The sequence below is a fragment of the Pagrus major genome, chromosome 6 (genome assembly GCF_040436345.1).
Source record: "Pagrus major chromosome 6, Pma_NU_1.0".
NCBI lineage: Eukaryota > Metazoa > Chordata > Actinopteri > Spariformes > Sparidae > Pagrus > Pagrus major.
In genome coordinates this window covers 37,627,096-37,644,429 of record NC_133220.1, presented here as the reverse complement: position 1 = coordinate 37,644,429, position 17,334 = coordinate 37,627,096, and the positions used below count along the sequence as shown (strand labels likewise).

At 42.4% G+C, this 17,334-nt stretch overlaps 1 protein-coding gene across 1 annotated transcript in view; it reads left to right on the top strand.

Moving 5' to 3' along the window:
• Positions 1-1,162: 1,162 nt before the first annotated feature.
• LOC140997980 (dihydropyridine-sensitive L-type skeletal muscle calcium channel subunit alpha-1-like) overlaps positions 1,163-17,334 on the top strand; it is a 238,979-nt gene continuing 222,807 nt past the window's right edge. The window contains exons 1-3 of the mRNA XM_073468075.1: positions 1,163-1,350; positions 1,651-1,756; positions 6,921-7,060. Coding sequence (XP_073324176.1) covers positions 1,163-1,350; positions 1,651-1,756; positions 6,921-7,060 — 434 coding nt within the window. The remainder of the gene's footprint in view (positions 1,351-1,650; positions 1,757-6,920; positions 7,061-17,334) is intronic.

Sequence of the window (17,334 nt, the reverse complement as noted above, 5' to 3'; positions counted from 1 at the left end):
GGAACACAGTGTTCTTGCCAATTTCACTCACTCACACTTGTTCTTTAATAAGACATATACATTAATTTCTTAATACCATGGTATGTGATTGCTTGTGAATATATAATATCTTAGGTTAAAGAGCGTTGTGCTATAATGTACATTTTGAATGCAATATTATTGGCATATCCTAGTGAAGAAAATCTAGAAATGCATCGCATTAGTTTTGGAGACTGAAACAGGGGCCAAAGGTGGTTGTGGTGCTCATGTGCTACCCCAGAACCCCCCCACATTTAAAATTGCTGCTCCACCCCTGTGGAGGGGTCCTTGAATTGGTCAGATTATTTTTTAGAAATTTAAATACACTTGTATAATTATGGTACTTGTACAATAATGGAAAAATTCATTGACCTCTATTGGTCCATGGGGTAATAAACAAACAAAACAGCACTGATTGGGCAGACACGGGTCACCTCATCCAATCAAGCTCATCGATTCGATTTGACCTACCTGTGTGCTAACTGGAGTGTGTGTGGATCATGTTTGCCAAATATTCTCCTGCACTGTTACACATGATGCAAAATTAATTTTTTTCTGGGAGAGCATGATGCATAAGGGGGGGCCCACATAAAAAATAGCCTAGGGGCCCATGAATACCTTAATCCTCCTCTGTGTACACCATAAGGTCTCAGCTGAAAATTGGTTTTGGCTCATGGGGGATTTTTTTTTTCTTTTATTGCAATACTATATTATCTTATTATTATTATTATTATTATTATTATTATTATTATTATTATTATTATTATTATTATTGTTTTTATGCCTGTAGCCCTCACAGTTTGGGACATAAACTACATTCAGATTGTAGCCTATCTGAACACAGCATGGTTGTAGCATGTTCATTGTCTATATTTATTCTCTTGACTAAACAGCTGTCCAGTAAACCAATCCCTCACAAGTAGAGGGGACAGCTGCCATTCCAGAGACAAGAACAGAGCAGAGCAGAACAGAGAAAGAGAGGGAGCTCAGTCAACAGCAATAGACAGTGTTAGAGAGGATTGAAACAAGTTGAGAAGGGTTATGAATTAAGGACTTCAAGATTTTTTTTTTAAATTGACAGACTATTTGGAATACAACCTCTAATTCAAAGTAAACTTAGTACAAGTACCGTCTCAAAGCCACAATGGCAGACAGCAGCAGTCCCCCATTGTCATCTTTCATCATGGATGAGGAAACTCTGAAGAGAAAACAGAAGGAGAAGCTGAAGAAGCTGATGGCTACAGGAGGCAACCCAAGGCCTGCACGCTCTCTCCTCTTCTTGACACTGAGGAATCCCTTCCGCAAGGCATGCATCAGTATTGTGGAGTGGAAGTATCCTGCTATAATAATGGGTCATTAGGCAGAGGGACAGCTCAATATAACATATCAGATGGAGACATTATAACAGAACAGTTGATGTCATTGTTGCTACCGCAGACCATGTTAACTTTCAGTAAACATTGAATGTTATATTTTATAACATTTATTTATTTATTATATTTATTTATATATTTAGCATAGCTGTAGGTATGTGAGTGTGTGCACGTATGTGCTGTTTCATTTGTCTATTATGGGAACATCTATGTGTAAAATTTATGGTTGGTATGTCAGCTTCCTATGAATCACTTTCAGACCTTTTGAAGTCATAATCCTGCTGGCCATCTTTGCCAACTGTGTGGCCCTGGCTGTGTACTTGCCGATGCCAGAGGAAGATAGCAACAACACCAACAGCAACTTGGTGCGTCAACATTCTTGTGTTTGTGCATTCATTTTTATTATACTGTATAACTGTGGATACTGACTGTTAATTAACTGCCTTATTGTTATATATATAGGTTTTACCACATTGGACGGATCTGTGCATTTAAATTAGGCATGTATATGTTTTATGTGTTATGTTTTCAAACATTTGAAAGCATTAGAAAGCAATAAATAAAAAGAATCACCATAATAAAAAAACTCAGCAGCTACTGTAATGACATGAAAATGTATGGTTGCCAGTTGTAATGCAACACGCTTCCCGACTGTAGACTTTTTCCAGATCTTAGCGGTAAGAAAAATTGTGACATGACAATAAAAAACAGAAAAATTGTCAAGGTAAACAGAGCACAAAGAAATGCTGATGCATTTAAGATCTCAACCCAGCAATCTTGTATGAGATGACCGAATCAGAGCACCTAACAAAACTTCACTAGATGACTGGTCAAAAAATTCTATTTTGCATTTGTTTTGAACTTAATACTATTGTTTTCATTGAAAATAATATTAGCAACAATTTAGTAAAAAGCTGAGTCTTTGAAAAATGTCCATTCATTTGAGAATACCTTAGAAGTCTAAGTGGTATGTCCTCTTTGTGCTTTAATTACAGCTGACAAACCTGACTACTCGCGTTATCACAACATGAAAATGAAAGTGTTCAACAAAGTCTCTTGTGATGTCACAGAATGCTTGGCCTTCTCACTCTTCAAGTGTCCCCATAAGTGTTCAGTGGGGTTGAGGTCAGGTGACTGTGGAGGAAAGTCCATGACGATCAGGACTCCTTGGTCTTCTTTGGTCTTTAAGTAGTTCTTGCAGAGCTTTGATGAAGTGGCTTTTCTAACTCTTAATTAAGGTTTGTGTATTGATCTTCTGATGGTGTGATCAGTCTTTGGATACAATTGATCCAGTTTCTGGAGTTCCATACACCCTTAGAAACCTGTAATCTAGCTATGCTTTGACTTGATTTATCACTGCAGCAGGATATTGACCCCAAACACACCTTTGCAAGAACTACTTGAAGGCCAAAGAGGACCATGGAGTCCCGACTGTCATGCCACCTGACCTCAACCCCATTGAACACTTATGGGGGCACTTGAAGACTGAGAAGGCCAATAATTCTGTGACATCACAAGAAGCGTTGATGAACATTGTCAGGTCACGTGGTGATAACATGAGTAATCAGGTTTTTGCAAAATCTGTACAGCTTTGTGAGTCTTAAACATACATACTTGCTATAGTTTGTTATAGTATTTCCTTATATTTTTAATGTAATTTTTATTCATGTTCTTGACTGTTGCAGTAATTAGCCTTCATTTGTTATACACCAAGACAAATTCCTTCCTCTAAAAAAGGAGTGGTATTTAAGTCTCCACAATTGCACTGATATCTTTATAAATTTTGTAAACTTTGTGTCAAATGTCAGAACACGAAAGACTTTTTGTATTGACAATAACTGAAATGAAACATTCCAACCTGCTGGAAAGGCTTTTGTGACAGCTTTACTCAGATGTAGGTTACAGTGGTTGTTCAGTATGCCTCCTTACACAGACCTGTGTTTGTTCCACCGATAGAATGAGCTGTTCTTAGAATTTAGGATCAATGTATACCTCCAAAAGTTTCATTTAGCACTTATTGTGTAACAAAAGAATGCATCTGAGCAATTTTGATTATATGGATACATAAAATCACACATAGTAGTAATTATTTCAGTCTTTACAATTTTTACAATGTCCAATAATGAATTTGCATAGAAACAAATTAAATATATAAGATAAATGGCAAAAAGGGTTTGAACTAAACCTTGAGAAAGGGAAATACTGCCCCCTATTCGTTTAAAGCGGGTGTCTGGAAATTATAAATATCTCCTTTAGGACTTGGACTTGCAAAAACAGATTTGTGCCTAACAGTGACCGTGAGGGTTTTTCCCCCCAAAAGCAGTCATGGGAGTCCTGACTGGCTAATTCTGGACCTTTACCTGTGTAGAAGCTGAGGAATCCAGAATGTAAATGTTCCCTGTAGAGTTTCTGACCCGCAGCAGTGCTATAGTGCAACATGAGTGACATTGAGTAGGTCTCCACTTTGCCTGTATGGTGCATGCACACATTCAACTGTGCAAGCACACGGCTGACATTAGTGGTAATTACATGCCAAGAAATGTAGCAATGCATCAACAAGGATATGAAGAGTCCGGCTAGAAAGGTAACATGTAAACAATCATAATTTAAAATATTTTTAAAGGGGAAGGAAATGCAGTCAACTAATTTGTTAGACCTACAGGATACAAACACCAATGCTAACACTTCATGTTGTCATGATACTTATCAAATATCAATATCCGATACCATTTTTGTTACCACATGAAAAAAAATTGACAGTATTGTAGGGCATAAAATGTTTGACTTTTATTAAAATAAAATTTCATTAATATAACAAGGCTTGTATACTCTTAAGCACAACATCTAAGTTAAATTATTCTGACCATAGTTAAGTAACGATTAGCTCAGCTTTTAGAATTGAAAATAGCTGTTGGGCCAACAACAGGGTAGCATATTTATCAACATCAGTGTACTAGGCCATTTTGTTTAATACTTCAATAATGCTGAAACTGAAGCTGTAACCAACTTCTTGAAATTCTTTAGAGTAGGTGCTTTGCTAAACTTGTTATGCTAGCATCTTTTGCTAGTACTGATCTGTAGCATTGCTTGCATATCCGCATGCTTATCCTTTGCCTTTCCTGGTTCATTAGACTTAAATGCAAAGTATTTCCAAACAGCACATCTGCTGTTTTCTTTGTCAACCTAAACAGCTTGTGGAGTCTTTGCACTTGTGATCTGTAATGAGCTTACGCCATTGCAAGATCGAGCAAATGACACAAGTGATGAGAACAGCATTGTGACTGAGTGAGAGTAGGGATATGAGGGCACAACAATGTGTGTGTCAACTCGCTGTTGGTTGGTGTGTATCAATACCGTGAAAAATTAGTATTGACACCGTTTCAAATATTCAGGACCTATATGTAGCCTATTGAAACAATTGATATTTTTGCCAACACTACTAACTCTTGGTTATGTCTCCTCCCATTCTAGTTTTCAGCATAAATCACAATACCATACTAATTTGTGGGTTTGCTTCATGAATCATTTGGGTTTGTTTTGTTTAATTAGCTATGAACTTCTTCTTAAGATTTTAACAATAACTTTGCCATCCTCTCAGTTTAACAGGCTGACTGTAGCTGTCTGGTCTGGGACTCATTTCCTGTCATGACTGTAATTTTTCCTTTTTAATAATTTATTTGTATTTTTGATTTTGGTCCTTGTTCGGGACAAAATCCTATGATTGACTACTAAGTTCTACATTGAAGTGATTAATAACTTCAATTAGTGTATTTAAATTACACTGCTCAAAAAAATTACGGGAACACTTTAATCACACATCAGATCTTGATGAACAAATTATTCAAGTTGAATATCTTTACTGATGTACATTGTACAATTGTTGAGAACAAAATGGTCAGTGGAAACTAAAATCATCAACCCATTCAGGGCTGGATTCAAAATCACACAAAAAATCAAAGTAAAAAATTGAAATCACAGGCTGATCCAACTGTGTGAATTTTATCGCAGCAACTCATAATGTGACTCAGTATTGTGTATGGCCCCTGCGTGCCTGTATGCACTCCCAATTGCTCCTGATGAGTCGTCGGATGGTGTCCTGGGGGATCTCCTCCCAGACCTGGATCTTGGCCTCAGTCAGCTCCTGGACAGTCTGTGGCGGTACTTGGCGGCGTCGGATGCATTGATACATAACATGCCATAGGTGCTCAATTGGATTTAAGTCAGAACGAGAGGTCAAGTCAATGCTCTCATCTGTGAAGAGAACGGGGCGCCGATGGCGGACCTGACAATTCTGGTGTTCTCTTGCGAATGCCAATCGAGCTGCACCGTACTGGGCTGTGAGCACAGGTCCCACTAGAAGACATCGGGCCCTAATGCCACCCTCATGGAGTCTGTTTCTGACAGTTTGGATAGAAAAATGCATACCAGTAGCCTGCTGGAGGTCAGTTTGTAGGACTCTGGCAGTGCTCCTCCTGTTCCTCCTCGCACAAAGGAGCAGATATCAGTCCTGCTGCTGGGTTGATGTCCTTCTACGGCCCTGTCGAGCTCTCCTCATGTAATGGCCAGTCCCCTGGTATCTCCTCCATGCTCTTGAGACTGTGCTGGGAGACACAGCAAACCTTCATGTGACCACACCTATGGATGTGCCATCCTGGAGGAGCTGGACTACCTGCAAGCCTGATTGGGCTGCAGGTACCGCCTCATGTTACCAGTAGTGACAGGAACACTAGCAGAACACAAAACTAGAGAAGAATCAGTCAGGAAGGATCAGGAGAGAGCAACTGTCTGTAGCCACCACATGCAAAACCATTCCCTTTTTGGGAGTTGTCTTGCTTTTGCCTCTCCATTGCACCTGTTGTCACTTCCATTTGCACCAAAGCAGGTGAAACTGATTCACAATCACTTGTGCTTCCTAAATGGACAGATTGATATCCCTTAAGTTTAATGGACTTGGCGTTATACAGTGACGACTGAGTGTTCCCTTACTTTTTTTGAGCAGTCTAATTTAATTACTTAGTTTACATCAAGGGACAAGGACAGAAGGACAATATTAGGCTTGCATATCAGTGTAACACAACTGAAGGGCACTGTCCATGTGGTGTGTTTTTAAAATAGAAATTCACTGCATGTGTATGCTGAAATAGGAGAGGCCACAAAACATTCCAGTGGTGTGTGAGATTGTAAGTGACATGAATAGACATAAGTAGATCAGTGTGACGCTGTAAGAAACATAAGCAAAGGAGATCAATTGAATACTCAACCAACAGTATAAGTGTGGAAAAAAAAACAAAATATGTTCTGAAAGCCTCATTTTGATGTTAATTTTTTTTTTTACGCACAAAAATTGCTTCACATTTGTGTAAACGTCAGTTACAGTGATAGAAATAATTCAAGGTCCTAATCGCTCTATCCCTAAAAAGTTCTATTTTTTATCAGAATGTTAAATTAAAACTACACTACACAAAGTTATTTTTGGATAATTTATGAGTAACGCAGATACAAACAAAAGCCATTGTTGTTGTTTTACAGGAAAGCTTGGAGTATATCTTCCTCATCATCTTCTCTGTTGAGTGTTTCCTGAAGATTGTTGCCTATGGATTTCTTTTCCATGCAGATGCGTACTTAAGAAACTGCTGGAACATTTTGGACTTTGTTTGTGTTTCTGTTGGGTAAGTTGATATTTAGCAAACTTACTTTGCAATTTAATGTTCTAAATGGCAATGATAAAATAGTTGCTGTTTTTTTGTCTTATTGCTTTGCAAAATAATGAATAGTGTTAGGAGCATGAAGTCTCAGTGTTTCTTTTGGCTTATGCTGGTCCAGGGTGTGATGCTTGGACCTAGTCCATTTTGTTTGGATTATCAAATTCCTGTGTTTTTCCTGTTTGTGCTCCTGTTTTGCCTGTCCTATGATGAGGCCCAGGCAATCAAGATAGACAGACTTGACATAATAAAATGATGAGTAGCAGTTAGACTATTTAACCTTCTCCTTCAGTGCATACCTACGGAAGCCTTAATCGACCATGGGTCAAACATGTTATTTCCACTGTTTTCTCATGATAACGAGTTAGAAGTGATTTGTTTTCTTGAGATCACATGTTGTTTATGTCATTTTGATCTTGAGAAAACAATCTTTGAGATAAAGAGATAATTTAATCAGTTATCATTAGAAAACAAATGCTGTTCCCTCATATTACTTAAAGCCTAATGATTAAGAGCTATTAAAATCATATGGATGCAGTTATAATATGTTGTGATTGAGTTCCTGACCCACCATGTGTCGTGGAAAGTGACAAAGAGAAGTTTTTTGCTCTAAATGATATAATTACATAATCATCATCTGTAAACAACGGACCCTGTCTGGCTCTCACTCACAGGGAGGGGTGTTGTTTTCTGGGGGAAATCCCTGGTTGGGAGGGCTAGTGATTTTTTTCAACACAAGTTTCCAGAGACAGTAACTACCACAACACAATAATGGAAGGAGACAAATGGTAAGTTAAAGTTTTTTGCTCTGAATCGCATCACATAATCACCGTTATTCAACTACGGGAGCTGCCTGGCTCTGCTGCCAAGGACAGACGCTGTTTTTCGGGCAGAAATGTGATGAAGAGTCGGTAGGACAGACAGGATGACAGACACATTTCCACGTATAACTGCAGTATTTTTTTTCTCACATGAGATGCTGAAGAAACGACCTGCTACCACATTACTGTGGTAGCAGAAGTCCACCCTTCTTTTAATCTTTGGGTTGGGAAAACTAACCTTTTGTCTGTTTGTTGTTGTGTTTATAACACATACATGTATAATTGTGACCGTGCATGATTCTGTAACTCCCCGGTCTCGCCACTCCAGCTGTCCAGCCATGCTGCACTCAAAACAGAGCCGGTGGCTGTTGACAGACAAAGGATCATGGAGCAAAACCGCAGCAGAGCTGTTTCCCAATGCACATGCAACCAGTGGAATTCTAGGGTAAGAGCAGCAGACTTTGAGACCATCGTGGCCCATGGCGTCTTTTGACCATCCAACCTGACTGGCTGGACCACCCAACGGAGGGAGAGAGTCCGAATAAGAGCCACGCTAATCCAGCTTGGTTTAAGGCTGCTCCTGGCTAATGTTCAGTCGCACGAAAAGGAAATGGACAGAATGGGATATAGGCAAACAACATGAAACCAGAGACTGTTGTGCCCACAGGGACCTGTCTCCACCACAACATCTCGGATCATGAGGTTGCACTCGACAGGTGGACTTTGCTCTGAGCCGACAAAGTGCAGGACTACAGCGGGACTAGAAGAGATGGACCAACATTGATGCTTGTTGCTCACAGTCAAAGGTAATGGACTGTGTTTCCCAGATGTCGATTTTTTAATATCAAGATGCTGACCACACTTTTATCACCATCTTGGAACTGCTGTTTACATTCACCCTGATGCACATTCAAAAGGTGCACTACGTGTTAATGCATATTTGAATATTAATCACTGTATATATGTTCTGCAATTTGGGTACCATGAAGTTGTTTACGAACTTAATTTTTGTTATACAACCCTGTGTTGTATAATAATGAATAAATTACCTTGTACATTGTACCTTATAAGACTCCTTAATGATAATCCAAAGGTTGAGTGAGCACAAGTGGTATTGTATCGGATCCCTTTCCAATTACTCACTCTACTAGACAGGAGTGTCCCCTCTATCTCTTATTGCATGCATGAATGTTTGAACCCCTTGCTCAGAAGAAAAGAGAAGATTATAGTATTGTAGGGGTCCTGGTGGTCCTGGTGAGCAGTACAGTACACAAAATCTCAATGTATGTTGATGATATTTTATTTTATTTGTCGCAACCTGATCTTTCATTAAAAACTGTGTTGATTCTTACTGATACCTTAAGTCTGTTTTCTGGTTATAAAATTAACTGGTCAAAGAGTGAAGTCCTTCCAATATCTAACTCCAACCCTCCTCTCTCTGGATCATACTAACCCATTAGAATCAAATCCAAAAATTAGGCATCTGGGTGTTGTTATAACAAAGAAGTGGAAAATCTTGTATAACTTAATTTTACACCGATATTTGAGAAAATTTCACTGATAGGGAAATTAAGTGTTATAAAAATGAATCTTATTCCCTGGCTCATATATGTACCTGTTTCAGTCTATACCAGTGGGACTTCCCAAATCCTTTTTTAGAAAATATAACTCCATAGTACTACGTATAAGCCTCTTGTTAGGAGACAGCCCATCACCACCAGGACTGTGCAGCAGTGGTCTGTGGAGGCTGAGGGGGCCCTGGTGGAGTGTTACAGGATAACTGACTGGGAGATGTTTCAGGAGGACTACGGTGACGACATTGAGGGTCTCACTCAGTGAGGAGAGTGTTGTCCACACCAGGAAGGTTTGCTGCTTCCCCAACAGCAAACCATGGATCAACAGGGACATCAAAGTCCTGTTGAACTGGAAGAGGAGAGCTTTCATGGCAGGGGACAATGAGGACGCACAGAAGGGAATTCAGAAAGAGCAGAGGAGGGAACTGAGGAGGGCTTAAGCCTGCTACAAGAACAGGATCGAGGGAAAGCTGCAGCAGAACAACCCCTGAGAAGTGTGGGCGGGGATGAGAAACATCACAGGCATGAAAAGGGTGGGAGGAGCAGAGGAGGGGACAAAGGAACGTGCTGACGAGCTAAACCTGTTTTTTAACAGATTTGACTCACCACCTGGGGCCGGGCTTACACCCCCCTCCCCCTCCAGCACTGCCCACCTCTCTGCCGCATCTATGACCTGGGCATGACAGCTTCTGCACCTCCCCTTCCAACACCACCACCCTCTCCCTCTCTCAGGTCTGTTGTTGTTGGTCCCCCCCCCCAACAACAACAACAACCCCAAACATCAAAACCAGCCACGTGAGACGGCAGATCGCCAGGACCAGGACCAACAAGGCCAGAGGACCGGACAACATCAGCCCGAGGGTGCTGAAGGTCTGTGTGGAGCAGCTGGCAGGAGTGTTCACGCATCTTTTTGGCCTCTCCCTGAGGCTGAAAAAGGTGCCAACACTCTGGAAGACATTCTGCATTGTCCCGGTGCCAAAGAAGGGACACTCAGCGCTCCAAACAACTTCAGGCCTGTGGCTCTAACGTCACATGTCATGAGAGGCTGGTCCTGCAGCATCTCAGGCCCCTGGTGCGCGACTGCCTGGACCCACTGCAGTTTGCGTACCAGACTGACATCGGCGTGGAGGATGCCATCATCTACCTGCTTCACAGAGCTTACACGCATCTGGAGAGGCCACAAAGCACAGTGAGGATCACGTTCTTCGACTTCTCTAGTGCTTTCGACATGGTCCAGCCAGTCCGGCTGGCTAAGAAGCCCTCAGTGATGCAGGTTGACTAGGGCCTGGTGGCATGGATTACAGACTACCTCACGGACAGGCCGCAGTATGTCAGGTTGCGACACTGCCTGTCAGATGTGGTGACTAGCAACACTGGCACACCACAGGGAACTGTTCTTTCACCGTTTTTGTTCACCCTCTACACCTCTGACTTCTGCTACAACTCCCAGACATGCCACCTGCAAAAGTTATCTGACGACTCCTCCATTGTTGGTTGTATCACAGACAATAAGGAGGAGGAATACAGGGAACTAGTCGAGAACTTTGCGGGATGGTGTGGCAGGAACCATCTTCAGCTCAACATTGGGAAAACCAAGGAGCTGGTGGTGGACTTCCGGGGCAAGAAGAGCCCCCCAACATCTGTTTCCATAAACAGGGAGGGGGTGGAGATGGTGGACACTTCCAGGTTCCTCTGGGTGCATCTGAACAATAAATTTCTCCATAATCAAAAAGGCCCAGCAGAGGATGTACTACCTGCGTCAGCTCAGGAAGTTCAACCTGCCCCAGGAGCTGCTGATCCAGTTCTACACGGCAATAGTCCAGTCTGTTCTCTGCATCTCCATCATCGTCTGGTTTGGATCAGCCACCAAACAGGACAGGAACAGACTGAAACGGACAATCCGGACTGCAGAAAAAATCATTGGTGCTAAACTGCCCACCATCCAGGACCTATACTCATCCAGAGTCAGGAAACGGGCAGGAAACATCTCTGCAGACCCATCACATCCTGGACACAATCTGTTTGAACTTCTCCCCTCTGGCAGGCGCTACAGAACACTGTACGCCAAAACAACCAGACACAAGAACAGTTTCTTCCCCCAGGCCGTCACACTGATGAACACTTGATTAGTCACCCAGTGTAAGTAACCCCCTGACTCCAAAATCATCCACTTTGCACTTTATATGTGTGTGTGTGTATGTATGTATGTATATATATATATATATATATATATATATATATATATATATATATATACATATATATATTTACTACCTGTACATAATTGAACAACATAAATCCTCACTGTAAATAGTATAATATATATACTTAAATATATATTTAAAATAGACCGGACCTCTGAACGCTTTTTTAACTTACTGTTCTTTGTTGTTCTTGTTCTTTCTAGTTGAATGTTTGTTATGCTATGTTCATGTTTATGTTCATGTTTACGTCTACGTGTACTCCGTGTGCGAAAAGTGAAAGTGAATTCCTTGTATTTCATATACTTGGCCAATAAAGCTGATTCTGATTCTGATTCTAAATTGGACTGGTCAGACAACACTGAGGCCATCCATAGGAAGGGACAGAGCAGGCTATTCTTTCTGAGGAGGCTCAGGTCTTTCAATGTGTGCACTAGGCTGCTACAAATGTTCTACTACTCTGTGGTAGCCAGTGTCATATTCTTTGCAGCAGTGTGCTGGGGAGGTGGCATCGGGAGTGGTGGTGCCATCAAGCTGAACAAACTGGTGAGGAAAGCCAGCTCTGTGGTGGGGATGAAACTGGACAGTGTGGAGGTGGTGACTGAGAGGAGGATGAGAGGAGAGCTGCAAGCTATAATGGACAATCCCTCTCACCCTCTCTACACCGAGCTGAGGCAACTCAGGAGCACGTTCAGCCACAGACTCACCCAACCATGTGCCTCAAGGCGCTTGGGGGGCTCTTTCATACCATCAGCGATCAGACTACACAACACCACCACCACAGCTCCCAACACCTCCTTTATCCACTGACTAAGGATGCAACCATACACTTTATGTCACAAAGACTGACTGTTTTCTGTTCTGGTGTTTTTTATTATCTCAGGAACCCTGCACATTGCACATATGTTGTTATTTATTATCTCAGGAACCCTGCCCATTGTACATTTGCACGGTCACACTTACATATTGCACAAGTTAGGTACATACAAGACAGTTAGACTTAGACTTAGACAGACTTTATTGTCATTCAGTGAGCAACAAGTGAACACAGAACGAAATTTCGTTTCAGAAGCTCAGCATAGAATTAAAATATGAAAGTATATAAAAAAATATACCACAATAAGAATAATAAATATCAAAAACAAGAAACATACTGAAAGTGCAAATTATTGAAAGTGACATTGTTGAGCTAGGTAGTGCAAATATTTTGAGGAAACAAAGTATCCAGAATAAACGACAATTGTCACTTAGAGTTCAGTGGTCCTGCACCAAATGCTGCAGAACCTCTTTCCAGAGGCCAGCACAGAAAACAGTCCATGGTGAGGGTGGGAGGAGTCTCTGATAATATTCCCAGCTTTGGACATGCAGCACTTGGGAGCAATGTCCTGAATGGAGGGGAGAGAAGTCCCAATGATCTTCTCCGCTGTCCTCACCACTCTCCTCACATTCCTCCAATCAGAGGCTTTGCAGCTTCCACACCACATGGAGATGCAGCTGGTCAGGATGCTCTCTATGGTGCTCCTGTAAAATGTAGTGAGGATAGGCAGATACTGCTGTGCCTTCTTGACCAGTGCCGCAGTGTTCACAGACCAGGTGAGGTTGTCTGTGATGTGCACCCCCAGGAACTTGGTGCTGCTGACCACCTCCACAGCCGTGTTGTTGATGAGAAGTGGCTGGGCTGCTTCTTTTTGAAGTCGACAATGATCTCTTTGTTTTTGTCCACGTTCAGGATCAAGTTGTTTTTGCTACACCAGCCCACCAGCTGCTCCACCTCCTCCCTGTAAGCCAGGTCATGGTCATCCCTGATGAGGCCCACCACTGTTGTGTTGTCCGCAAACTTCACAATGTGGTTGGTGGTAGCCCTTGGGACGCAGTCATGAGTCATCAGAGTGAACAGCAGGAGGCTCAGGACACAGCCTTGAGGGGAGCCTGTGTTGAGGGTGATGACACTGGAGGTATTCTGACCGACCCTCACTGACTGTGGTCTTTCAGTGAGGATGTCCAGCAGCCAGTTGCATAGGGGGGTGCTGAAGCCCAGGGGTCCCAGTTTGTCTACCAGATGCTGTGGAATGTTGGTATTAAACGCTGAACTGAAGTCCAGGAACAGCATCTGAACACGAGTGTTTTTGTCCTCCAGGTGTGCAAGGCTCAAGTGAAAAGTGGTGGAGATGGCATCCTCAGTGGAGCAGTTTGGCCGGTAGGCAAACTGGAAGGGGTCAAACATGGCATGGAGTCTGGAGGTGATGTGCTCCTTTACCAGCCTTTCAAAGAACTTCATCATAATAGGAGTGAGTGCGATGGGCCGGTAGTCATTGAGTGATGTGATTTGAGGTTTCTTTGGCACTGGGATGATGGAGGCAGTTTTGAAACATAATGGGACTTTGGCTTGATCCAGTGAGGTGTTAAAAATGTCTGTTGGGACACAAGCCAGCTGATCTGACCCTGAGCACCCGCCCAGGTATGTTGTCAGGGCCCGGAGCCTTCCGTGACTTGACACTCCTCCGAGACCTTCGCACCTCAGCTATGTCAAGGCAGAGTGCCTTTTCATCCTGGAGGGGAACAGTTTTCACAGCAGCAGTGTTGTTCAGTGCCTCAAACCTCCCAAAGAAGTTATTTAGTTAATTTAGGAAGTCCACGTCATCGTCACATGAATGCAGGAGGGGCAATCCTGTAGTTGGTGATAGTCCGCATGCCTTGCCACATATCCCTGGTGTTAGCGGGATCACAGAAAAAGTCTTGGATTTTTCGACTGTGAGCACACTTTGCTAGTCTGATGGCACAATTCAAGTTGGCTCCTGCTGTTCTCAGTGCCATCTCATCGCCAGACTTGAAGGCTGAGCTCCGTGCCTTTAGCATTTTGCATACTTCATCAGTCATCCAGGGTTTATGGTTGGCCCGGGTGGTGATGGATTCGTTGCCGTCCTCCGTGCATTTGTTGATGTAGGCTGTCACAGACATGGCATACTCATCTATGTTGATGTGATCGTTGTAAGTGGCAGCTGCTTTGAACATATCCCAGTCAGTGCACTCAAAACAGCCCTGTAGTGCCTCCATAACCCATAGCAACTGGGTTTTGTCGGCGTAGCACTCGGTCACACCGCCTCCGCTTGCTCCTCTGTCGGCTTGTGATGCTAGGAGCGTCCACAGCAACTGGGTCTTGTTGGCGTAGCACTCGGTCACACCGCCTCCGCTTGCTCCTCTGTCGGCTTGTGATGCTAGGAGCATCCACAGCAACTGGGTCTTGTCGGCGTAGCACTCGGTCACACCGCCTCCGCTTGCTCCTCTGTCGGCTTGTGATGCTAGGAGCGTCCATAGCAACTGGGTCTTGTCGGCGTAGCACTCGGTCACACTGCCTCTGCTTGCTCCTCTGTCGGCTTGTGATGATAGGAGTGTCCATAGCAACTGGGTCTTGTCGGCATAGCACTCGGTCACACCGCCTCCGCTTGCTCCTCTGTCGGCTTGTGATGATAGGAGCATCCATAGCAACTGGGTCTTGTCGATGTAGCACTCGGTCACACCGCCTCCGCTTGCTCCTCTGTCGGCTTGTGATGCTAGAAGCGTCTATAGCAACTGGGTCTTGTCGGCATAGCACCCCGAGGCTATGTAAACACTCCTGAGTAGTTGTGTCTATGAAGCCGAAGTCACTGGATGATCGTAATTCCAGCAAGAGATGGCGATCATATATTAATTTGTAGAGATTTTTGCCGTTTTTTGGCATCTTAGGCGGCAGATTTTGATATAAATATTTTAAACTATCATGAGCCAGTGTAGCCGCAGCCGGACAGGGTGCCGCCATCTTCAGTTACTGTATATAGTATGTTTATCTTTATTCTTAGAGTTTTTATTTTATTTTCTATTCAAATTGTTATTTTATTCTTCAAATATTCTCTTTATTATTGTCTCTATTTTTTGAGACTTACTCTTGTGTGCTGCTACTATTTCCCTCTGTACTGCTGTGTTAACCCTGTGTTATCTGCAATTTCTCCCAAGGGGAATCAATAAAGGAACATCTTATCTTATCTTATCTTATCTTACAGTTCTATGGAATAACAAGGTCCCAAGAATATAAAGAAGCACTTTGGTTTTGCCTTTTATAAAGGGAGGACTAGGTATATAAGACATGGATGTATTCTTTAGGGCTGCAAAGATTAGGTCCTCCACTGTTATTGGTTTAATGGGGAACACTGCCCTTCATGGACACTAAATGAAGAGCATGTTCTCAAGATACAAGATTAGTCTAATAACTTGTATTGCTTCACATAAAAAAAAAAATCAAACCATTTACAGTAAACCTCATTTTATGCCACGCAGTAAAGATTTGGGAGGATGCTAATAAATACAGTGCATCTGGAAAATATTCACAGCGCTTCACTTTTTCCACATTTTGTTATGTTTCAGCCTTATTCCAAAATGGATTAAATTCATTATTTTCCTCAAAATTCTACTAACAATACCCCATAATGACAACGTGAAAGAAGTTTGTTTGAAATCTTTGCAAATTTATTAAAAATAAAAAATGAAAAAATCACATGTAGATAAGTATTCACAGCCTTTGCTCAATACTTGTTGAAGGACCTTTGGCACCAATTACAGCCTCAAGTCTTTTTGAGTATTATGCTACAAGCTTGGCTTTGCAATTTCTTTTGATGTAATTTTTATGCCCCAGTAATCTCAGATGGATCTAGATGAAGCAAATGTATTGCACTACTGTCAGTTCAAATCCTTATGGATTTGGGATTTTCTGTTACTGTTTTCTCTTTCTAACTCACCAAAATGCGACCGCTGTACTGAACCGTGACACTTCTGTGTATCGTTATACCCCTACTTATAAGTGAAATGTGACTCCTGCTACAATATGTCATGACTCTGCTGTTTGCGCTGCTGCACGGAGCAGATGAGTTTGTAGTTGTAGCATCAGTATTTATTAACAAAGCAAAACAACGGATGAGGGGCCTGACAAGTAATGTAATCAGTGCAAGCCTGAACACAGACTACCGCTACAGGGTTAAACAGATTCTCACTTTGCCCCATGCGATGTAGACGGTGAAGCACAAGTTCTAGGGTTTGAGGCTTAATCTATTTCCATGTAGGCTCCTTCAGCGCTTTATCCTTGTCCTTAAATACTGGCAAACTGTTGCATTGTTTAGTTCACCTCAAGCTTTCCACAAAACATACAGAGATGGAGCCTTTTCTTTTAGTGTGGGAAGGTGTTTGAGTGTGTTGTTCTCCACTTGTTGAGATAGAAGCAGCAGCTTCTTCGTGAAGCCCTTGACTAGGCTGTTCATCGCATGTGCAAAGAGACCCTTTCCTTACAATTTTGCATCCAGTTCATTCATGAGGGTTGTTACGTCAACAGTAAAATCCAAATCAGCCAACCAGTCTGTACTAGTTAGGGAATTTTTTTATTCATCTGACAAAACTCCTGATTTCAGGTCCTACACTCATTTGACCACTTGCTCAGGCTGAGCCACACGACGACTGTGTGGTAGCCAAGGGCGTAGGTTTGGTCTCAGCTTTGGTAGTGACATTACCAACCTCACCCCACCCGCTTCTTGAATAGGAAGTCGAAACGGTAATACCACGCATTTCATTACCACTAAGTGGTCAGTAGATGGCGACTGTGCACCGCAAATAACAGGCAAAAC